This window comes from Pongo abelii, chromosome 17 (assembly GCF_028885655.2).
Source record: "Pongo abelii isolate AG06213 chromosome 17, NHGRI_mPonAbe1-v2.0_pri, whole genome shotgun sequence".
Classification (NCBI taxonomy): domain Eukaryota; kingdom Metazoa; phylum Chordata; class Mammalia; order Primates; family Hominidae; genus Pongo; species Pongo abelii.
Window position 1 is genome coordinate 48,410,653 of NC_072002.2, and position 26,016 is coordinate 48,436,668.

The 26,016-nt window shown below is 33.8% G+C and overlaps 1 protein-coding gene across 9 annotated transcripts in view; it reads right to left on the minus strand.

The window, feature by feature from the left end:
• NOL4 (nucleolar protein 4) overlaps positions 1-26,016 on the minus strand; it is a 376,996-nt gene that overhangs the window by 249,564 nt on the left and 101,416 nt on the right. For 7 of the 9 annotated variants that reach the window (XM_054537789.2, XM_054537788.2, XM_024236126.3 and 4 more), the window contains 3 exons: positions 18,221-18,332; positions 17,215-17,327; positions 6,662-6,794 (listed from right to left, as the gene is read on the minus strand). In XM_054537789.2, coding sequence (XP_054393764.1) covers positions 6,662-6,794; positions 17,215-17,327; positions 18,221-18,332 — 358 coding nt within the window. Of the gene's footprint in view, positions 1-6,661; positions 6,795-6,976; positions 8,828-15,773; positions 15,854-17,214; positions 17,328-18,220; positions 18,333-26,016 lie in introns of those variants that run through there. The other 2 variants (XM_054537791.2, XM_054537790.2) reach the window with 2 other exon arrangements.

Here is a 26,016-nt window from a genome sequence, read left to right on the forward strand (position 1 = left end):
AAGAAAACAGAGCTAATTGAAACACATACAAACACATACATATACTAGGAATGAACTTACATGCTATGCCTCATTCAAAAAGTAACTCAGAAGTTACTGGTCACAACATTTGAGCATGAAGTGCACCAATGTGACTTAATCCCCTTTAGACCTATTGCCATTTTGACACTCCAGAACAGCTGGGTAGAATAGTAAAGAATATCTTCACAAGCATAGTGTGGAGCACTGGTTCCCATACTTACATCCCACACAATTCTTAGTCATCCCATCTGAGACGGGTCCCCTGAATCTGTATTTTTAAAATAAATTCCCAATGTAGGAGTTTCAGGAGGCCAGTTTAGCACACACTCTGAATTAAGATATAAGAAAAAGTGAAACTCCAACAATCATATCTGTTAATGTACTTATTTATCTCACAATCAGATTGCTATTTTTTGTTAACTTACTCCCCTCTATGTTTCCACTGAAAAGAGGACTGTGATAATTTACCAGTGTACAAGTCAAGAGATACACAATGTACGTATGTAAGCATGATTGCTATCTGAAACAGAAATGCATCTCAATTTCAAAAACACTTTGTTTCCATATCTTTCATATTCTAGTTTAAGCTATTTTAAAGCTTGGACCATTAGTTCAAATCAAGGAAGTATGGCAATTTCATATGGTTCAATCTAATATGCAATGTTCATGCTTGTAAATCCATTGTCCAACTTATGCTAGAATTTAATATGTATTAGTTGAGTGAATAATGAAATATTGGACCTCACATCATTTACCCTTGTCCTAAGTATACCCAAGGATCCAAGTGAGTTACCTTTTAGAATTATATCTCTGAATGGTACATTTGCCTTTTTTTTTTTTTACTACCTAGCCTCTGAATATGCTTCCTATTTTTGATGAATTCTATTAATATATCATATGTGTTTTAGTGGGAGGCAAAGATTTTTACTATGGAAGCCAAAAGGCTCAAAGGACCGTGGGAAAATATTTAATATAGAACTATTTTAAATGGATTTCTTAATAGCTTTTATAGCTGATTAAGCTGACATACAGAGAATTTAAGGGTATGCCTCAACATTCCTTTGTATTCCTATTATCTTTTTAAAAAATGCAAATATATATATATATAAATTGTTGCAATTTAAAAATACATAAATACATTGGTAATATCTAATAATCTTTCTAATTATTTGTGCTTAAAAAAGCAGAAATACTCCCTTACAAAATATCAATAGTTTACATTAAAGTGTTAACTCAGAAAAGTGATTAAAATGGTTCTTAGAAAAGTATCCTTCTATAAAATGAAGTAAAATGCTTATTTTGAACTGAAACTTTAAGTCTGTTTCTAAATCTGACACTTTTCTTTTGCCAGATATCTTTTAAAAATAACCCCAGACAAGGAATGAACATCGGCTGTTTTAGAAGGTACAAATTCATAATAAAGTAAATAATTGATTTAGGAAAGGGAATACATTTTTGAGCTAATCCATGCTGCCATAAATGTCTAGGATCTGAGATTCAAACACAGAAGCTCAAGTGACAAAATTTCTGTTTCTAATCCACTTAAATGGCTGGCAGAAGAAGAAGAATGCTTACAAATTGCTGAATATTTGAAGGATGCCTTTAGCTGTTAGGCCTCGAGATGCTTTTTGAAATTCTGTGAACCGCAGCAATTGCATAGCAAAACTTCCTCCATAATAAGCTCCTTATATTCCACAACACCTTCAAGGTGTTGTGCTTTTACTCATGCTTTCATGAGTAAAGCAGATGTATATATAACCTTTAAATGATTTTAACTTAAAAACATTCTTTTAAGTCTGTAAAAAAAATTTAAATAGCGCAACATAGTTCCCTCAAAACCAAAAATGAGGGTAAAATACTTTTTATGCGAAGATTCAGTTTCTATGCATTTTTTGCCTTCATGTTTTTATTGAGTTAGGGAAATATTATAAACCTAAAAAAGGCAAAAGAAGCAGAATACTATACATTAATCCTGAAGCGTTCTTCTCATTACAAATTCTTCATTCAGGTTTGTGTCTTCTTGACCTTTATCTAATTATCTAGCCTGGGGAAAAATATTTTTCTTCTTTTTCACCTTTTCTGAGTGTATACATATCTATATATATAGATATATATTTCCAACACAATGCACATTTGATAGTCTTCTTTTCCCTTAGTTTTTAATGAATACCTTTCAAATTTTCTATAACCATAGTGAAATAAAAATTGTAAAAAAGTTATTTTACTCTTCATTTTATATGGTGCCCAATAAGTACATTTTTATACCTACCTGTTATAATTATTAGGAAGGATTTATAAAAATCATGATGTCCTACTTCAATTTCTCTAAATAAAGTCTTAATCACTTAATGTTAAAAAAATTTTTAATTTAACCTAAAACAATTTGTATTGTTTAGATTTTCAAAATATTAAACAGGGATTTCAGTCAACTGTTAAAATAGGAATTTCTCCTATAGTTTTTCCAGACTTCAGACACATTCAACCAATGGCTAAAGAGAACAGAGTTTAACTGCCAGTCAAAATAAAATAATGATCTATATTTACACTGTCTGACACAGTAGCCACCGGTCACGTGTAGCTATTTAAATTTGAATTAAAATTAAATTACAATAGTTTCTCAGTAACACTAGCCCTATTTCAAGTACACAATAGCCACAATGTGGAGAGCGACTATCAAGTTGGACAGTGTAACTAAAGAACTATTCTGAGATTGCAGAAAGACAACTGGGCACTGATTCCTAGGCTTTTCTTCGACCCGTAATTCTCAACATCTCTCCACTGCATCTCCTCAATCCCCATCATACTGGATTCTTGCACAGACCCTTATTCTCTGCCTATACCATTTGTTTTCAACTTAGGGTAATTTTGTCCCACAAGGGACATTTGCAACATCTGAAGATATTTTTATTTGTCCCAGTTGGGAGAAGGGGAGCTAAGAACATGCAGCAGGTAGAGGCCAGGAAGCTGCCAAACATTATGCAATGCAGAGGACATCCCTCTCCAACAAAGAGTTGTGTGTCAATAGTGGCAACACTGAGTTTGATACACATTCCTTAAAATTGTGTGTTATATGAGGTAGGTCCCATGCCTTTTTTTTTCTTACTGTGATACACACACACACACAAACACACACACCCCTAATATAGGAAGCTCTAAAAGAAAGGTAATGTTAGACAAACCAAGATACAGAAGAGCATAAATGACATAATTCTAGGTTTTTGATGACAAAATTTTCTGAGTATGTATATGGGTGTGTATTTGTAAACAGGAAAAAAAGAAATTTTACAGAAGGTTGTCAATATGGATTACCTAGGAGAGTACCATTGTCAGAAGGAAGGACAGAAGAAAATAAGATAAATATGTAAAACTTATGTTACAAAATATAATTATGGTGAAAAGTTATATTTTAATCATTTAAATGATGGAGAATGTAAGAACTAACTCAAATGAAGCCAATGAAAGGAAAACCTTAAGTATGTGAAGACTCATTAATTAATATGGTATTTTCATTCTAGAAGAGAAACAGCTAATAAGTGAGAAAAATAATGCAGTTTCATATAGTGATAAGTCCTCTGAAGAATGTTAACAATTAGGAAATAGGTAAGGGGAGATAGTCCTGAGCTCAGGAAAGATGTCAGGGCTTGGAGAAATAAATTTGGGATTCATCTAGATACAGATGGTATGGAAAGCAACATGGTTAGATGTGGTGTCCTAGGGAGTGAGAAAAAGGAAGAGAGAGTTGAAGCCTGCACTCTGGCATCTATAGAATAGAACATAGAAAAGGAGCCTACAGAGATGAATGAGACAGAAATTGCACCAGAAAAAAAAGGTGGGGAGCGTTGTCCTTAAACATTAGCATTGAAGGAGATGAGGACTAAGGGTTGACCAATGAATTAAGCAATAAGAAGCCTGCTGGTGATGTTCACAAGAACAAGTGAAGTTGGTGGCAAGGATGAAAGCCTACTTGAGATGAGCCAAAAAGGATAGAGTGGAAATAACAGGACAAATCTTTCAGAGTTTCACTATAAAGTCTTTTGCAGGGGTGGTGCAGAGAAATAGGGTAATGAATGAAGAGGTGCAATAGGATATGACATGGTTGAATGTTTCTGTCCCATCCAAAATTGATGTTGAAACTTAATCTCCAGCATAGCAGTATTAAGAGGTATGGCCTTTAGGATGTGTCAGTCTCATCTGATGAATAGGATTAGGTGCCCTTATAAAAGGGCTTGATAGGCCAGCCACAGTGACTCATGCCTATAATCCCAGCACTTTGGGAGGCTGAGACAGGCGGATCACTTGAGGTCAGGAGTTCAAAATCAGCCTGGCCAACATGGTGAAACCCCATTTCTACTAAAAAAAAAAAAAAAAAAATTAGCTGGGTGTGGTGGTGTGTGCCTGTAATCCCAGCTACTCAGAAGGCTGAGGCAGAAGAATTGCTTGAACCCGGGAGGCGGAGGTTGCAATGAGCCAAGATCATACCACTACACTCCAGCCTGGGCAACAGAGCAAGACTCCATCTTAAAAATACAATAATAAAACAAAATAAAACAAAACGGCTTGACAGAAGGAGTTTACCCCTCTTTGGATCCTGCCACCATGAGAGGATATGGTGTTCCTTCCCTCGGGAGGATTCAGCAATAATGCACTATCGTGGGAGAACAAGCTCTTCCAGACACTGAACCTACTGGCACCTAGATCTTGGACTCCCAGATCTCGGACTCCAGAACTGTGAGAGATAAATGTCTGTTCTTTATAAATGACTCAGTCTCAGGTATTTTGTTGTAGCAGCACAAACGGAAAAAGACAAAATCAATTGAGGCATTTTAAAGAAGATATTTATCAAATTATGTTTGTATGTAGATTCTAATAATCCAGTAGAGTGGGGAAAACCTCTGATGCAGGAGAAAGAGGAGGGATCATTGCAAGAGAAAACTCAGCAAGAAATGTAAGAAAAAAGTATCTTACATGTAAGGCAAGGAAGGGTTAGGCCTAGGTTAGAAAAGGAACAACTAGATAGGTGATTACCCTTGAAACATTCATCAATATATCATGAGAAAGTGCTTTTCCCTAAGAGTACATAATATTTGGAGTTATTCTACTGCATTTGATTAAAATCAATATAGATTTATATCACAGCAGTTGTGCCATAGCCAAAGACCTGCAGCTTGCAACTTCAGTCAAGTAAACAATGAATTTGCATGATGAGAGACATCCTCTACATTCTCTATACATCCTCTACATTATCTATATTCCCTAAAATTATAGACTAAGATGATGAGGAGATACCTAAGTTAAATGCATAAGCAAATTAATGGAGTGATATACATTACTAAGAATATTTCAGTTACTCTATGATCTTGGTACTATACGATGGCCATTAAAAAAATACAAAATCTGAGGAATGCCTACTCATGTTTTAGAAGAAAAGAGAAAATTTATATCTAAATCAGAAAAACTTCATTCTTATAATATTTCCAAATAAATGGCTTTTCTACTGCAATAGCTATTTTAGCACGTAGCAATTAAGATACGATCTTAAAGTCACTGATAATCAATGCATTCCTCATTTTCTTATAACTCATGCTAACAAGGACACCAGCATCTTTTAAGATTAATCTGAAATGAGAAAAAGAAAAGCCCCTCTGTTCTTGGACGTTTTTTATGCTTAAAACTAGGGATTTCTTAAGCCTTGCCAACACAAACAGAACACAAATAGCAGCTAGAAATACAGCAATCTTTTGCAACCAGTTTGTAATAGCAACTGTCAGAGAAAGCAAAGATTTTTTCAGTATCTATAAATGTAAGCACAAAACTCTTCAATCAAAAAGTTCATATGAACTTGTTAAATACAGAAATAATACACAAATTTTGAATATAATTGGCCAATTTCCTTCTATTTAAAACCCTTTTTGTCCGCAATTACCAAAATAAGTCACATTGACTTGTATACATAATTGTATATTTACAAAGACAAAAATCTACAAAGGTAGTGTTCAAAGATCTCCAAAAATATTAGGCCTACAATGTTAGTATGACATCTACTTTCTCTACATATCTAGCTTTCTTCCTATCAAGAACAATAGGCTGATTCAGAAATCTTTCATGAACCCAGCAATAAGAGATCATGAGCTTTCTTTCCTTAACAGCTGAATAAAGTAGCTCAAAAATCATAGCAAAATATCATCTTACTCAGCACTATTGCTCTGGTAAAATCTCCTTTAATATCTAGTGATTCTTATTTGAAACTTGTCTTTTACATAGAAGATAAACATCCAAATTAATCTTTTGATCATATCTAACTGCTTAATTTAGTCAGAAGAATGACAGTCCAAGAAATCAAAGCTAGAAAATATCACAGACACCAAACTGTATAGATATAACACATATTTTAAGTTCAGGGAGCAAAACATGAATTAGCTTGAATTTTATAACCAATATCTGCTTATAAATCAGTCTAACACCTTGGTTTTGAACAAAGTTTTGAATTAAAAAATAGTGAAGTGGATGATACAACCTAAATACATAGAGAAAAGTTCCCATAAAAATTGACACAAGAATTAAGAGGTAGTTGTTGTTTCCATGCATTCTGACTCATTTTTTTGCTGTTGTTTTGCTTATTTAGTCAAACTGAAAGGCTTACCGTCTTGCTGGCCATGAAGATTCTGGGGACTTTGCATTCTTTCTTCAAGATTGGAGCTAAGATCAGAGTTCACAGCTGACATCCGTGTTGAATCACTCATGTCAAATTCATCACTTTCTATTGAACTTTCATCCTGAAAATAGTTTTAAAATACCATCAAGCAATTAAAAATATAATACATTTAAATAATAACCATTTTATCTACACGGTCAATTGAAGTTTAACCAGTAAATTTTTACAGAATTCAGAAAAGTATGTTACAAACTAATAGATGTTTAAAATAACAAACAATGGGCTGGGCGTGGTGGCTCACACCTGTAATCCCAGCACTTCCGGAGGCCGAGGCGGGTGGATCACGAGGTCAGGAGATGGAGACCATCCTGGCTAACACGGTGAAACCCCATCTCTACTAAAAATACGAAAAGAAATTAGCTGGGCGTGGCGGCGAGTGCCTGTAGTCCCAGCTACTCAGGAGGCTGAGGCAGGATAACGGCTTGAACCTGGGAGGCAGAGCTTGCAGTGAGCTGAGATCAAGCCACTGCACTCCAGCCTGGGCGACAGAGCATGACTCCGTCTCAAAAAAACAAAAAACAAAAAACAAAAACAATGGAATAATTTCTCCCTTCAAAGAATTTCAAGACTTGTGAAATAATATAAAGAATGATTTTATAGTAAATACCTTCTAAAAGAGTTAATCATAAAATGTAACATAAAGAGAAATACAAGTTTTGATTAAAAACTAAATGACCAAAAAATGTTGTAAGCAGAAATCTCAGAATGCAGAAACGGCTTTATAAAAAAATTTTCATTGGCAAACAGGATAGATTCTAATATAGCGAACTTATATATTAGGTTCAAAGTCCACATGTAATGGAGAGCAAGATAATCTTAGTACACCCTTTCTTTCTTTACAAGCAAATATAAATTGCAGGGCAACCACAAAGAGGAGTTCTAGGTAAAATTGTCCATGAAACATTTACTAAAAGTCAGTTCATAAAACGGAATTACCAAAAGGCCAGTTTGCCAAATGGCCAATTTATCAAAACTTTCCAAATGTTAAACCAAATTTAGGATATATTATTGCAGTCGTTTACTGAAGCAAACTTCATTTGGAGAACCAATTTTTGGACAAATGGTATACTTATACAGGCTGGAAGGCCCGGGAAATCTGTGCAAAATGTAAATTTTTAATCAAAATCTCTAGCTTTGACTTTAATTTGTAAATGTTTGATCTGAACGTTTAACACTAATATAATAATCAGCAGTAGTAGTGCTGCTATTTATGTTGCACACGTTGTTCTTTATATTTTATCACAACTATGAATTAGCTACAAATTTGCAAACAATTTATAGATGAAGAAATTGAGGCACAGAGAAGTTAAATCATTTTCCCTGCTATTATATACTACAACCGGTAGTCATATGAAGTCATCCAGACTTGAGGAAACAATATATTTGAATAGGAAGAATTACCTTGGTTTCATAAATGACATCTTGGCATCAGCAAAGAAGTTTCTATTATTAACGAACAAGACCATCCTGGTAGACTAATAAATTGGCATTCTGATTCTTAAGTCAGGCTTGGTGGTTTTGGCTGTGGTGTCTTTCCTTTATCAAAGACTGGGTCATGCTTGGGCACACTGAGTAGCACTAGCTCTTCATTAACTCAGTAAGGAAACGCCACTGTGTTAGACCTCTGGACAATCAGCCACATAGACTTCTCTTAGTTGCATGCCCTCTCTCAATACATTATGTTTACTCCAATTCTAAATTCTAATGTGTGTGTGTGTGTGCAAAAATAAGAGACTTCAATGTGGACTGACATTATCAGTGATAACAATGTGGACTTGTTACTAGTGTTGATCATATACAAATACATACATATATATACATGTTGATAGATGATACAGATATCTATCAGATACACTATATATACTTTCTGTGATGTCATAGTATTTTAGAGGATATTCTCAGAAGCCAGACTTCCTAGATTCAGGTCCATATTCTGCCAGTTATTAGATATGCTACCTTAAGCAAGTTACCTCAACCTACTTGTGCCTCAGTTTCTTTATCTATACAATGGGAATAAAAATTGTGCTGATCTGACAGAGTCACATGAAGAGTGAGGGCGTGTACTATATTTAAAGTATCTAGAACAATGTCAGGTACATGACAAGCAAATAAAACTGTTTAATATTACTATATGGAATATACAATAAATTCTACAGTATATAAAATTATGCACATTTATTACAGTATATGAACATATACAACAAAATATAACACATTTCAATATAATGGTAAAGGCAAACAAAATGTGTTACTAAAGGAGCTGTGTGTTTACATAAACATATAAAGAGTCTTTATAAGTATTTGTTATAAAGGTCACAAAAAGCTAACTATAAGTAATCTAGTAAAATATCATTTATATGGCATATAAATATGTAAAATGTATATGTATATGAGGGTATGTATGTGTGTGTGTATTTATGTTTAAAGAAGAGCTAAATATAAAAATTCAAGTCACAGCCTCTGTTCTATGAAATGGTTGTAAAAACAGCCACAGCATATTATGGAAAATCAATATATTTTTTATCACCACTAAAATGTATGCTGACACTCTTGCCAGCATACATTTTAATAAATTCAGATGAGAGATTAAAATGTTTATGTAACCAAGTGTATAGTTATGTATTTTTGTAATTAAAAAAACCATGTTAAATTATTTACCATCATAAGTGGCTTAGTGATTGAGAATATTTTAAATATTTTCCTCCACTACTACATATGAAATATAATTCATTTTCACAATTACATTCCTTATTAGAATTCAATTGTTATACATTTGTTAAGAGCTTTAATGAGACTAAGTGCATGTATTCATTCTGTATATTCTATTCTAGTTAATAATTGATTAAATTATTGTTTTTAATAAAAGTTAGCAGAGGTATATGAAATATAAGCTTGTGCTTTTTTACCAACATAGATAAAATACTAATTACACTAGGAAGAAACTACTGAAGGCTTCTAAGAATAAGGGATCAGAAAACTTGACTGATCTGATATTAAGTATTTTATTCATGATTATCTCTACACCATTCATCTAATTCCTTTCCTCTATGAAAATCTATTTTGTTTGACAACCAGAAAAAAACTCTCCACATCATACTGTGTAAGCTTATTTCTTACATGACTAAAACCTCATGATAATGAAAGTCATGGCCAGAGACCATAGTAATTCTGCCTCCTTGAAACTTAATGTTTTAATATTAGAACAATTTAACTGTAACAAATAACTTTCTTTTCAGTCTTTTCCCTTTTAAACATGGCACTTATTTATTTCTCAAAAGCTTTGTTATTGAGCTTTTATTTCTATCTTCAGAAGTTGCTTGAAATGGAGACCCCTAATCTGCTCCATATTTCATTTTAGTTTTCAAGTTCCAGATATTATCTATAAAGGGTCTCTACCATGTACCTCCTGATTTCGCCTGCTATTGTCCTGCCTGATTAGTTCAAAATTGTATTTTGCCATTTCCTAAACTATGTAATAATAGTCTCCCAGTTAACTTATCCACATCCAGTTTCTCTACACCAGTCCTGCCTATTAACAATTGCCAAATTAATCTTCCCATTTCTGAACTTGTCACTTCTCTGCTTATAAATTTGCAGCCCTATCCATTGTTTATCAAATAATGTGTATGCTATTCAATCAAATATTTACGGTTTCCCATAAGACTGCTTAAAAACCACTCCCACCAATCTTCTCTTCTGTTGATTTTTTAAAACTTATCATCTGCTCAAATCAAATTAAAGCTTACATTATCAGCATCTCTATGAAATTCATCATCTCAAACCTCAGTGTGCATCAGTGTAGATCCTGTTAAAAATTCATATCCCCAGGTCCCACACATCAGACCTAGAATTAGAATCTTTGGGGTGGTGTCCTACAACATGTAGTTTAATGAGCTATTTAATGCTGGCTATCTGCCCAGTCCAGTGCTGTTCAAGAAAACATTGTGCAATGATGGAATTGCTCTATAATATTCTCTATTCAATAAGGTAAATACTAGTCATATGTGGCTATTGAACATTTGAAATGTGGTTAGTGTGACTTAAGACCTGAATTTTTAGTTTTAGTTAATTTTAATTAATGTTCAGTTAAACTTATACATTCACATGTGACTAATGACTACCATCCTGAGCAGTGCATGACTGACAATCCTTTGTTGTGAGATCTTGAAAATATACTCAGTCATTCACTACTAGCAATACAGTAAACATCTTAATAGATAAATTGTTGTTTCATATATCACATTCCTTAGGATAAATTTCTAGTCAAGTAATATAAATATATTTGAAAAGTTTTTAATAATTATCATCAAATCATCCCCCAGAAAGTTTGTTCGAGTTTAAACCCTCACCAACAGTTTATAAGAAGGTCAAATGATCTCATATTGGATACAGTATTTTGTAAAATCTGTCTCAATGTAGTAAGCTTCAAATAACAAGTTAATTAATTAAAATTTTATTTTGGTTAATATAGGAGGTTGAGGTTTTTTTATGGATATTGACCAAGTAGTGGATAATTTCCAAAGATGGCTACGATGGATCCCGTGCCCTCTCCACTGCCCCTTACATGCATGCAGCTCCTCAGATCAAGGAACAGTATTTCTCTCTCCTCCCCTTGAAACTAGGCTGGTTTTGTTATTTGCTTTGGTCAATAGAAATGTGGCAGAAGTGATGCTGCGTCAGTCCCAGAACAACAGGGAGCTTCCGCTTCCTGTCTCTTAGAAGCCAGCTGCCATACAATAAAGCTGTCAGATAAGAAGTCTGACTACCCTGAGACCAGCACACTGTGAGGAAGCATAAGCCAGCCACATGGAGAGTGAGAGGTCACGTAAAGGAGCATAAAGGAGCATCAAGGAGCCAGGTACTTAAGTGAGGTTTTCTTGGACTATCCAGCCAGGTACAGCTACCAGTTGAATGTCACTGAGTAAATGATCCTAGCTTATGCCAGAAGTAACAAAATAAATCACCCAGAGATTCTTGGCTAACTGCTTAACCCATAGAATAATGAGTATTAATAAATCATTGTTGTATTAAGACACTAAGTTTTAGGGGTGGTACATAGCAAAAGAAAACTGAAAAACATCCAATTTCTCCCCTTTGAACTACACCATAGCATTCTATTTACATTGATTTGTTGCTTAAAAAAACAAATAGTTAACACTAATTTTAAGTAGATGTGTTGCAAAGTAGGAAAACTTTGGGCTCCAAAGTTATTTAAACCTACGTTCAAATATCTAATCTTCTCTCAACCAGTTTAATCATTAGGGTAAGTTTTATCAGCTAAAAACCTTGGTGCCCCATCTGCAAAATGGAGGTGGAACAACATGTCAGTGGTTCTAAGTAGTAAATTATTTATGGCCAGTTTCCTAAATTTTCCTGTGTGTTTTTTCTCTCCACATCAATTCTTTCTTTGATGGGTGAATAAAAAGAGTAATTTAATAGAATTTTGACATTTGAATATGTTTTGACATTTTTCACAAGATAGTCTTAGCAAACTGTTTAAAAATATTATTTCAGGCCAGGCACGGTGGCTCACACGTGTAATCCCAGCAGCTTGGGGGGCTGAGGCAGGTGGATCACCTGAGGTCAGGAGTTTGAGACCAGCCTGGCCAACATGGTGAAACCCAGTCTCTACTAAAAATACAAAAATTAGCCTGGCATAGTGGTAGGCACTTGTAATCCTAGCTACTCGGGAGGCTGAGGCAGGAGAATCGCTTGAACCCGGGAGGCGGAGGTTGCAGTGAGCCGAGATCGCACCACTGCACTCCACCCTAGGCAACAGGGTGAGACTTTGTCTCAAAAAAAAAAAGACAACAACTACACATGCTTCTGTCCCTGATTATTTCAGTATCTCTGGAAACATCCTGACCTGTCACTTCCATGAACTCTTCCCTAATGATCTGGTCTTCTACCTTTCTTCAACCATTTTGCTCTCATAATCATGTTCTATGCATTTCATTACCAGCAACTGCACATCCTCCAAAATCTTGATTTCAAGCATCTCACTGTCTACACAACATCTCAAATTTCCCAGATCACTTGCTCTAGTATTGCATGTATTTTAGTATTCCAATGAAATTTCTATCCCACTGATATTTATCACCCCTTGATTCTAACCCTCTAACCCTTTTGCACTAACCTCCCCTGCTCTCACCCCACCTCTCTCATGACCTCACTTATATTCTTATGTGGCTAGAATTCCATGGCTTGTCATTTTAATCATACCCTTATATACCACTTCTATTCTTTCGACAAGACCCAAAATATGAGTAATTCTGTTTTTTCCCTTACTCTCTTCTACACATGCCCCTATATAGCTGGACATAGAGATATGCAATTATTTAAATGACTTCACTTGAAACTCAAAAGAGGTCCATTTTCCTGGTTAATTCACTCCTCACTGTCTAGATTTCTACTTTTCACATCCTCTCCTCTTCTCAAACTTTCAACACCTTCTCAAACATCCTCAGTCTTGCTTTTTTTAAAAAACTGATGAATTAGGAGCAAACAGAAGAACAATTCCACAATCTCCACCACTATTTCCATTCACCTACTTCTATCTGATCCCTCCTGTCTGTGCTCCACTCTAAGGCCAAATTTTCCAATTTTGTACAAGAAATCCTACCTATTAATGCCAACGATATTGCTTCATCAATTCTCCTTCCTCTTTCCTGAATCACTATTTTCCTCTGCTACATGAATCTCATCAACATGTAAATATGCTATAATTTCTCTGATTTTAGAAAAAATACATAATAAAACACTCCTGTTCCCATGCTCCCTCTAGCTCCCAACTCTTTCCCCTGCTCCCCTTCATAGCAAACTCTTCAATGGCCTTGCTGCTCTCATCCTGAGCACCCCATAAAAACTGCTCTTGTAAAGAACGCCATTGACTTCCACCAGGCTAAATACAAATTTAATTTTCAGACTTCAGTATAACTGACTTATCACTTGATTTGACATAATACATTACCGTAGACATATTGAAAAACTTTATTTCCAGTTTTATTCTAGTTCACAAACCCTCCTGCTTTTCCTAATACCCTGGCTGCTCTTTCTCACTATCCTCTGTTGGTTCCTCCTCATCTGCCAGATGTTATAACATTGGAATTTCCCAAATCAAAGTTATTGGGCTTCGTTTGTTCAATCTACACCCGTTACCTTGGTAGTACCTTCAGTCACATGGCTTCACACACTATCTGCCGATGGATGATGCTTGGCCTTATGTCTAGCTTAGTTCTTTGCTCTTAATTACACATGCCAACTGTCTAATTGACAAATCTACTTGAATCTCTAATAAACCTCTTAAATATACTTGAATTTCTAATGAAGAGCTCACAATTGAACTTCTAGTATCATACCTCAAATGTTTTCTACCCACAGTTTTTCTTACACTAGTTAATACCAATTCTACCCTACTTGTTCAGACTAAAAACCTTGAGGCCATTACTACCTCTTGACCTTCATGCTTCACATCGAATCTGTCAGCAAAACTTAAAATCTATTCATAATTTCACTTCTTTTCACTACCTAAACCACCATGTCTTTGATCCCAGCCACTATTATCTTCTTTCCTGAAACATCCTTCAGAAGCTTTTGTTAAATCCAACAGAACGTATACTCATAAGAGGACCATTGAAAACCCTTGGCACTAGCTTCTTCTAGAAACATGTAGCAAAGGAAACTCTTGCCAGCAGGGCAGCATCAGGTGTTTCTCTTCATGGAAGCCCTTGCAGGGCTCATGTAGCAATTCACATAGTTAATTAGACATATTTTCTTTAGCTCTTCCTGTGATATAGCTCAGGTACAAGAAAGCAGTAATCATACTGGGTAGGTTAGAAACTTAGCAGAGAAACCCCATGACCCAAAAGAGACAAAATCTCTTATCACACCACAGCTAATAACTTAAGGTCCCCACAAACGACATGCCAATTACAAAAATCATCCAACTCAAGGAAATCTAAAGATTCTAACCAGATATTTCTAGTCTTCTGATACAGTTTATCAATTGGAATCATTTTTGCCATAGCAACCTTGCCTAGTAACAGAGTTATCATTTCAATGTTAGCAGTTTTGTGGAGAGCAAACTCCAAAAGTTATTCAAAGTCCAATTTCTCATGCAGGAAGGAATAGAGCTTTGTTAACTCCTTACCCACATTGATTTCTGTAATAACCTTCTACAGGTGTCCCTGCATCCAGTTTTTTTTTTCCTCTTCGATCTATTCTCAGCCCCCATGATTATGTTAAAATATAAATCAGATCACATGACTTCTCTGCTCAAAACCTTCTAATGGCTCCCCATATTACTCAGAGTAAAATTTAAAAGTTCTTAAAATGTAAGACTCTATATAACTTGGCTTTCCACTATCTCCTTGAACTCCTCTCCTATTTTCCTCTTCCTTGAACATTCTGTTCCAACCATGTTGACTGTCTTGCTGTTCCTGCAGCTACTAGACATATACCTGCCTCAGGAACTTTTCACTATATCCCTCTGCTACATGCAGACATTTCCTTCACTTCTATTCAAATGATACATTTTAATAAAGCCTTTTAAACTTGTGATTCCCTAGTTCTAAAGGGAGTCACATGTCTGGCTTTCTTTATTTATCTTAATAGCATTTAGCATCTTCTTATATACCTATGGCCATTATTTTCTTTATTATCTGTTTACCCCCACAAAAGACAAAGATTTTTCTCAATTTATTCACTGTTTTTCTTCAGGAGGGCCAGATACATAGAAAGTACTGAATAAATATTGGTTGAACTTATTGGATTAATGCTTATTCAAATTTAAATATAATTTGTTAGACAGGAATATTTCACTTACATTCCATTTTAATGTGACTTCCTTTACTTAACCTCTTTTTCATCTTTCAATAAACACAATTTTCTAAAAATTTTGCAAATAATCTAACTAGTCATTTATCTAAATATTTTGAGGAAGTGTGACATCCAATTTAGTATTTTCAAAATGTAAGGATAAGAGTTATTTTTCTAATCTAGTTATAAATTTTAAAGGATCTATTTCTTTTGTGTAAAATACTTATGATTTCTTAGAAGCCAGAAGGGATCAGCATATGTGGGCGCATTGTTGGCACAAAGTGGATCTTCTTACATTTTGGCCTAGAAATAAACATATCAACATCTAAATGAGCTTTCTACAAATAATCTGACAGCTCTAACTAGTTAATGAGACATTTAAAAATTTTTTTCAACTATATAATGAATCATGAAGATAGTTTTTTTAATCATTCTCAGGGATGGAAAGACATTAGTATTTTCTTAATTGTCATTGATGTATTTAACCCAATGATTTTATTACTATTTATTCAATTATTTATATGTAGCCATATGGCAATATAAAATCCAATATTGCCACTGCACTAATATGAATTTTTGTATGGAGTATACCCTGAATAACGTCTATTGAGATCAAACGATTTTATAAATATAGCTTTGAGGTTAAACCTGCTTAAATACAGAGGAAAACTAAAAACTTGATTTGAGTTTTATGAATAAAGTAAGTTCAACAAAGTAATTTTAAAAGAAGGCAATCATAGCTTAGCAAATAATTCTGTATTTGAAAAACAAACATTTAACCTCATTTCCTGTTTTAGAGAAATTTCAAGGAGATAATTTATTAGCCTGAGGACCTGAACCTGTTCCTAATATAAATAACCTGAATGCATCTATTGAGTATTAACTAGTCAACAAGGATGTACTAAGCACCTATTGTATATCTGCTATTGTTATTTATTTTGAAGAATATAAACCATACATATATAACTTAGTCCCTGCTTTGACATAGCTTCAACCAAAATGGCTAGCTGACTAGAATCCTACAGAGTATTTAAGAAATATGTTTTTAGTGTCTATACATGCGGCATGTTGCTAAATTTTCACTATACAAATTAAATAGGATAACTTAAAACATCAAAACACTTCTAATTAAGAATGACCACAGATTATCTCTAGGAAATGCACAGAAGTAAATAAATAATATATAGAATAGCAGTTAACTAAAAAATAACTTTAAAATTTACATAAGGTTTGACTGGTGGAGAAATGATAATACTTGAAATACCCATTAAATCTACTTTTCTGATTGCCATGCAAAATAGCCTTAGTACTTAAATTTCCTTAGAATCTCAATTATTTCGGATACTTTACTGTGAACTTACCCCCTCTGAACTTTGTAGCACTTTACCAAGGCCAGCTCAGTGATGGTCTACTAAAGAAAATGTAGCTTTCTTGGGAACAAACAAATTCCCATATAACACTAAGACAGAGGTGTTAAGCAGGGGCTCTGTATTGTGCACTAGGAGTTTCTGCTCACTTTCTCCATCTGTGCAACCATGGTGAGATACATTCATTAAAAAATAAATTACTGTCTTCAAAATGCCATCATGCTTAATATGATAGTCATGGTTATCAAGCTTCGTTCCAATTTGTAAGTAATACAAATGTAGATGTTTTTATTTTACCTCATCTTGCTGTGAGTTTAGCAGCTGCAGCTTCATGTGCTTCATGTAGGCCATGGTAATTGGCATGTTGTAGTCAATCATGCTGGTCACCAAAGTGGGAGGTTTTCCATTATCTGTAATAAAACATTTTTAATGGGTAATGAAAGTGATACTGCATTCTACCTGTAATTTGAAAATGATCTATTTCTCCAAATTGAAACAGGATTTTAGATATCAAGTGTCTTAAAGCATGGTAGCATTATAGTTGGATGGCAGAAAAAATAACTAGTAAGGTTCTACAAAGGTGTATTGACACTGTTTAACAGTACTAATTAATTAATTATTTATAAATGCAGGGGAACTTTTAAATATCCTGAGTAACAATAAATAAACCTAATGTGGTGACTAACACATTTATTTGTATTTTTCTTCTTTGCTTTACTTTCTACATGTATTTTTTGAATGCCGAAGGAAATTTGCTCAATTTTTTGCTTTTGGCCATTCTATTTAACCTTCAAGACATAGGAATGAGCCAGCAAAAAATGTATCTCTGAGACTGATATAATCTCTGAGAGAAAGTCATATTTAGCTAAATAATTTTCAATAATTTTAATGAGAGCTAAAGCCAAATCATAATTTTTATGTAAAATTTTTTAGTAAAGAAACTCCACATTATTCATAATTTTTAGAAATAAGGAATCAGTAGATTTAAAAAGACATTGATAGAAACCAATTTCCTTGCTGAATATACCTAAAATAGCATGAAATACATATAATAAATGAAAATTAAAACATTATTACAGGAAAAAATGTTATTTGCCACAGCTGAAACTGTCTTTCTTCTAAGAATGGGCACTGAATTACTTTGTAAGTGGATATTCAAAATCCACTGCCTCCTACTTGAATAAATGAGATGATCTGACTTGTTCAACTGTTTCAGTCTACCACGTTTTTATAAAAATGTGAGATACAAATGGCCATTATGAATAAAATTACTTTAAGTCTCCCTATTTGACACTGCAGCTACCTTTATGATCTGTTCCATCTGGGTTTAAATGCATTCTTTTCTGGCACTCTGAGCAGCTCATTAGAAATCGTGTCACCGCTTCTCTTGGTAGGAAGGCATAGCTCTCTGAAATCTGAAATGATTCACAAAATATAGGTGTTATTATATAAGCTGACTGAGCATGATTTAACAGAAATGATCATTGTATTTCCAAATAAGACACGTTATTCCATAATGGCAGGAAGCACAATGAAAGCATGCATTGCATACCATGCATCATTTCAAGAAATATCTATCAAACTTGATTAGATGTCTTTTAATAAAAGCCAATAATGCCATGTGGAGACAAAAATCAACCACATCTCTATGGGCATCTGTTTATATTTTTGCATTTCTTTCAGGTAAAATAATCACAGTGTACAGATGTCCTAGTGAATTTTCCTTATTATTAAACATTGCCAACATTGTTTTTAAACTTACTGCTAGCACAATCAAATTTGTACCCAATTTTAAATACTTTTTTTTGTAATTTAGCCCCGAGTAGGAGCAATAAACATTGGATTTTGCACAATGAACATTTCTTCATTGTTGCTTTTCAAAATATTGTAAGTGAGAATAAAAAATAAATTCAAACAGAACTTATGTATATATTTACTGCAGTGAATCATCCCTTCCACAGAAAATGACACACCTGGAAATGCATTTAGGCCACCTATTTCATTCATTTTATGTCAATTTTTTATAATGTATGTCCATAATAGCTCACACTGACTGTCAGAGCAAGCCTTTTCTGTGGCCTATATAGAGCTTTGTTTTCAGAACCATGATCTAGAATCAAGTTAGAAATCTATACTACCATTACAGTAATTTTATAAATATTAATTTTCTAAAACCAAGTTCTCTCATCAAAGCAAATAATTCCTTAAGTGAAACTGATAGATAGTTGAATATCTTTAAATAAAAGTGGACAGTGACTCAGACAGTGCTAAGAAGTCTGATGCAGTGCTTCAGTTTTCCACCATAGCACTAACATTTTACATGAAACATAAGATAAGCAATAGGAATAAATGAGTTGCAAATAAGACATAAATGCCACAGATGATTTCTTAGGTGCATCTATAGCCCTTAAAAACACTGATGTATTTTAAATTAGTAAAAATGAGGGAAAATGTGCAACAAATGTATAATTGAGTGTAAACGGGTGCTAGTTCTCTTAGTGGTGATGGAGCCAACTTTTGCTTAGCCATACTATAGGAATAAAGCCTTGAGGAAACCCCATATACTAAGATCCAAAACTGTAAAGCTCATTTTTCTCTTAATTTAATATTAAAATCAGTTTGTACCACATAGCCTATCCTATTGACTTTAAGGGAAAAGAAGCCATAAGAATACTGAAAAGGAGAAACAGGCTTACAATTAAAATCTGCCACTGATAATCAATATTCAGGTCATTAAAATTCAACGCTCCTAGGGGTTGAAATATAGAACTCTTATTTTTAAATATTATATTGACAGAGTAAGATATCCAGATTTCAAAAAATACTGTTTCAGACTATGCAGTTATTGTGTGAGGAAAATGATCAGAACAATTCTAAACTATTTTGTGAAAAATTTTATATTATTTAATAAGAAAATATATATATAATTTACATTCTCATTCATTTTCTCTCTCTCTCTTTCTCTATAAACACATGCAGCATATATGAATTTGAATCCTATTTTTCTATTTTTACAGAGGGAATAAACACTTTTAACTGACTTATTTATTTCATTAGATATCATTATTTTCTTACTCTCTGAAGAAATATTTTATACTAATTCAGAAGAAAAAAAGTCTATAATGCATGCTCCATCCTTATATTTTATATTTCAAATAATATCAAGTTATAGTCCACTAGAACTAATGCGTCTGACCAGCAAATTTATTATCAAGTAGGATTTTAGGTAAAGGCTCCATTGGTTTTTCTAGATTTCTATTAAATCTTTTATCTACTTCATAAAAGAGAAACATTTCATTGAAAGATAGATAGGTAAAAGTGCTGGAGTTGGAGAGACACTCCATTGGCTTCCACGGCCCTGATACTTTCTGAAATCTTCTTTTCCCCATGCTAATGAAGCACTTGTGTAGAAATCCCTTCTGGATAGATTTATCATTGACATGAATCAATCCTATGACTTGTCTAGCAGCATTTAGCCCCAAATCAATTTTTCTTGAAATTATTAATAACCATATCACATTAGTTTTATAGCTTTACTCTGAAAAATACTACATGTAATGGTCAAAAATATGTTTTTGTTCATGTATACATGTGTGCATGAAATAATACAAAGCCCACTTTGTATCTTAGAAAATATTTTTAAGCAAATATTTTATCATATTATTCTTTCTGGTAAGGCTCTAACATAGTACTTGCCATGTCACTATATATTACATAAGATAAAAGCACTTATTTGGGAATGGTTTTCTTGGTGTTTAGAATTCATGTTATAGAGACATCTGCCATGGCATTCCACTCCCCTTGAATCTTTTCTTCCCCACTTCATATTCACTGGGGCCCACAGACTACAGAGTCCTCCTATGCACAGGGAAGAAAGATCCTCCAAGCAGGCTTTTCACATCTCATACTCATTTCTGAAAAAAAATATTTCTCCTGCAATGGAGGTAAAGAGAAAAAAAAAAAACAACTTTTTTTCCCTATTCAGAATCTTTTCTCCCAGGCCTATTCGAAATTAACAGTCCTGGAATTTTCAGGAGTCACCAAGATGGTGAAATAGGAGTTTCCAGCATTTGTCCCCTCACAGAAACATGAACTTGAATAACCATCCATGCACAGAAATACCTTCACAACAAATAAGGAATCCAAGTAAGTGATTACAGCACCTGAGTAGAGCATAGAAATAAGAAAAGACTCAACGAATAAGGTAGAAAAGATGGTTTCACATTATATATGTCAACTCTCCCTCAAACCCATGCAGCACAACTTGAAGAAAGAAGTTCTCCACAAGGCTGAAGGAGAGTGAAGTGAGCACTCAATTTCAGCTTCACTTTGGACTCTAGCAACAGGCCCTCCATTACACTCCAGGCACCAAGTATTGAAGCCATTGAAGTTAAGTTGCTATCAGCTTAAAATAGTTTGTTATAAGTTATTTTATGTAAGTCCTATGGTAACCACAAAGAAAAAATCTGTAAGTAGATATGCAAAGGATGAAGAAAAAGTAATCAAAACATACAACTACACAAACATCATCAAATCAGAAAGGAAGAAAAGAAAAAGAGTCATAAAACAATTAGTAAAATGGCAATAGTAAGTCCTTATCTATCAACAATTACTTTAAATATAAATGGATCAAATTCTCCAATCAAAAGTCAGAGTGGCTGAATGAATTAAAAAAAAACAAGAACTAACTATATGCTGTCTACAAAAGAATCACATTAGCTATAAGTGGACAAATAGGCTGAAAGTGAAAGGATAGAAAAATATATTCCATGCAAATGGTAACCAAAAGGGATCAGGGCTGGCTATATTTACATCAAACATAATAGGGTGCTTGTTAAAAATTGTCACAAGAGGCAATGAAGGTCGTTAAATAATGATAAAGAAGTCAATTCATCAAGAAGATATAACAATGGTAAATATATGAGTACCTCAAATCAGAGCACCTAAATATATAAAGCCAATGTTAATAGAACTGAAGGGATAAACAAACAGTAACACGTTAACAGCAGAGAACTTCAATATATCCCTTTCAATAGTAAATAGATAGTTCAGACAGAAAATGAATAAGGAAACAGCAGACTTGAACAACACTAGAAACTGAATGAACCTAATGGACATATACAAAACTTATATATATATATATGTTTGTATATATATATATAAGTGTATATATATATATAAGTGTATATATATATAAGTGTATATATGTGTGTGTGTGTATATATATATGTGTGTGTGTATATATATATATATATATATATATATATATATATATATACAGCAGCAGAATATACATACTACTCAAGTGAACAGGGAAGAATCTTCAGGATAGATCATATGTTGGGCCACAAAACAAGTCCTAACAAATTTTAAAAAACTGAAAACATGAAAAATCTTTAGAGCACACTGGTATGAAACTAGAAATCAATAATAGAAGAAAAATTGAAAAATTTACAAATATGTGAAAATAAAAAACACACTCCTGAGCAAAGAAGAAATCAAACAGGAAATCCAGAAATATCTTGAGTGCAACAAACTGGGAACACAACATATAAAAACTTATGAAATACAGCAAAAGCAGTTCAAACAGGGAAGTGTATAGCAATAAATGCCACAGGTAAAAAAAAGAGCCAGGGGTGGTGGCTCATGCCTGTAATCCCAGCTACTTGGGTAGCTGAAAAGGAAGGATCATTTGAGGCTAGGAGTTTGAAACAAGCCTGGGTAACATAGTGAGATTCTGTCTCTAAAAAGATTATAAAAAGTAAAAATTCATCAGGCACGGTGGCATGCACCTGTAGTCTCAGCTACTCAGGAGGCTGAGATGGGAGGATAGCTGGAACCGAGGAGTTCAAGACTGCGGTGAGCTATGATCATGCCACTGCATTCCAGCATGAGTGACAGAGGGAGAGCCTGTTTCCTGTTTCTAAAAACAATAATAATATTAATGAATTAATTTTTAAAAGAAGAATAAAAGATCTCAAATAACCTAGCTTTATATCTCAAAGAACTAGAAAAAGAAGAACAAATTATGGCCAAAGTTAACAGAAGGAAATAATAAGGATCAGAATAGAAGTAAATAAGGTAGAGACTAGAAAAACAATAAAAAAGATCAATGAAACTTGAGTTATTTATTTTTTGAAAAGATATACAAAATTGACAAAACTTTACCTAAACCAAGAAACAGAGAAGAATCAAATAAATAAATTTATAAGTAAATGAAGAGATATTATAAATATCAGAGAAATACAAAGAATCATAAGAATCATGAACAATTATATACGCCAACAAATTGGATAACACAAAAGAAATGCATAAATTCCTAGAAATGTGCAGCATACCAAGACTGAATCATAAAAAGCAGGACATATGAACAGATCAATAGTGAGTAAGGGATCAAATCAGTAATCAAAAACCTCCCAATAAAGAAAGTCCCAGGACCTGACGGCTTCACTGGTAAATTCTACCAAACATTCCAAGAAGAATTAACAATAATCCTTTTCAAACTCCTTCTATCCCCACCCTCCCACAAAAAAAAGAAAAAAAAAAAATACTGGGTAGGAGGGAACACTTCCAAGTTCATGTCAGCATTACCTTGATACCAGAGCCAGACAAGGACGCTACAAAAAAAGTTTACAGCCAATTTCTCTGATGAACATAGATGAAAAACTCAACAAAAACTAGCAAACAAAATTTAAAAGCACATTCAAAGGATTATACCCTATAGTCAAGTGGGTTTTATCACTAGGATGCAAGGATGTTTCAACATACACAAATCAATAAATGAGATTCACCACATTAGCAGAATGAAGGATAAAAATAATATAATCATCTCAATAGATTCAGAAAAAGCATTTGACAAAATTCAACATCTGTTCATGATTAAAACTCTTAACAAATATGTATAGAAGAAATGTACCTCAATATAATAAAAGCCATATGTAACAAGCCCACAGCTAATGTCATACTCAGTGGTGAGAAAATGAAAACTTTTCTTCTAAAATCAAGAATAAGACAAGGATGCCCACTTTTGTCACTTGTATTCAATATGGTACTAGAAGTCCTAGTCAGAGTAATAAAAAGTTAGAAAAAGATAAGCCATCTAAACTTGAAAGAAATAAATAAAATTTTCTTTGCTTACAAGTGAAATTATCTTATAGATAGAAAATCCTAAAGACCCCACCAAAACAATGTTAGAACTAATAAACAAATTCAGTAAAGTTGCAGGATAAAAAAATCAAGATACAAAATCAGCTGAATGTTTATACATAACAATGAACTATACAAAAAAGAATAAGAAGACAGTATCATTTAAAATAGCATCAAAAATAAAATAAACTAGAAAAACAATTCAACCAAGACGATAAAAGAGCTATACAATGAAAACTATAAAAAAGAAAGAATAATCTCTGACAAATATACCAAGAACACACAAAGAGAAGGGATAATCTCTTTAATAAATGGTATTTGGAAACTGGATATCCAAATGTGGAAGAAATAAATTGGCCCTTGTATCACACCTTATACAAAAATAAACTTAAAATGGATTAAAGACTTAAATGTGTGTGTATGTGTGTGTGCACACATAGAATGTGACAACCCTAGAATGGAGGGAATTATTTGCAAACCGTACATAATAAAGGGTTAATTTCCAAAACATATGAAGAACTCAGAAAATTTCATAGCAATAAAATAAATAACCTGATTTAAAAATAGGCTGCTATGTTTTGAATGTCTATGTCTTCTTAAACTTTTTCTTTGAAACTTAATGCCCAGTCTGGTAGTGTTGGGATGTGAGGCCTTTTGGAGGCTCTACTCTCATAAATGGGATTAGTGCCCTTATAGAAGAGGTCTAAGGGGGCTTGCTTGTCTCTTTTGCCCTTCCACCAAGAAAGAAGTCACCATCTACGTGGAATGATTCCTTGTCAGACACTAAATATGCTGGTAGCTTGCTCTTGGGCTTCCTAGGTTCCATAACTATGGGTAATACATTTATATTACTTTTAAATTATCCAGTCTAGATTATTTCATTATAGCGCCCAAACAGACTAAGACATAGGCAAAAGACATGAATGGGCATTTCCCAAAAGAAAACATACAAATGGCTAACAGGTATATGAAAAAATGTCGAACATCACTAATCATCAGAGAAATAAAAATCAAAACCACAATGAGATATCACCTCACACCTGTTAGGATTGCTATTATAAAAAAGTCAAAGACAAAAAGTATTGGCAAGGATGTGAAGAAAAGGAAAGCCTTGTACACTACTGGTGAAAATGTAAATCAACCCAGCCATTATAGAAAACAATATGGTGGTTCCCCTAGAAATTGAAAATAGAACTGCCAAGTGATCCAGCAATTCCATTTCTGGGAATATATCCAAAGGAAATGAAATCATTATCTCAAAGAGATATCTGCACTCCTATGTTCATTGCAACCTTATTCACAATAGCCAAGATATGGGGACAACTAGGCCAGGTACGGTGGTCCACACCTGCAATCCCAGCACTTTGGGAGGCTGAGGCAGGTGAATCACCAGAGGTCAGGAGTTCGAGACCAGCCTGGCCAACATGGTGAAACCTTATCTCTACTAAAATTATGAAAATTGGCCAGGTGTGGTGGCAGGTACCTGTAATCCCTGCTACTTGGGAGGATGAGACAGGAGAATCACTTGAACCCGGGAGGCAGAGTTTGAAGTGAGCCCAGATTGTGCCACTGCACTCTAGCCTGTGTGACAGAGCAAGACTGTCTCAAAACAAAAAAAGATGTGGGGACAATATAAGTGTCTACTGATGAATGGATAAAGAAAATATGATATAAAATATATATCAATATTTATTTAATTTTATATGTGTATATATACATATATATTTCATGTCATTACACATACATAATGAAATATTATTCAGCCCCAAAAAAGAAGGAAATCCTGTCATTTGCAACAACATGTATGAACCTGGAGATTATCATGGTAAGTGAAATAAGCCTGACACAGAAAGACAAGCATAATCTCATCTCTATGTGGAAATTGGAAAAGTCAAACTCATAGAAGCTGAGAGTAGAATACAATGGTGGTTCCAGTGGCTGGAGGGTGAGGAA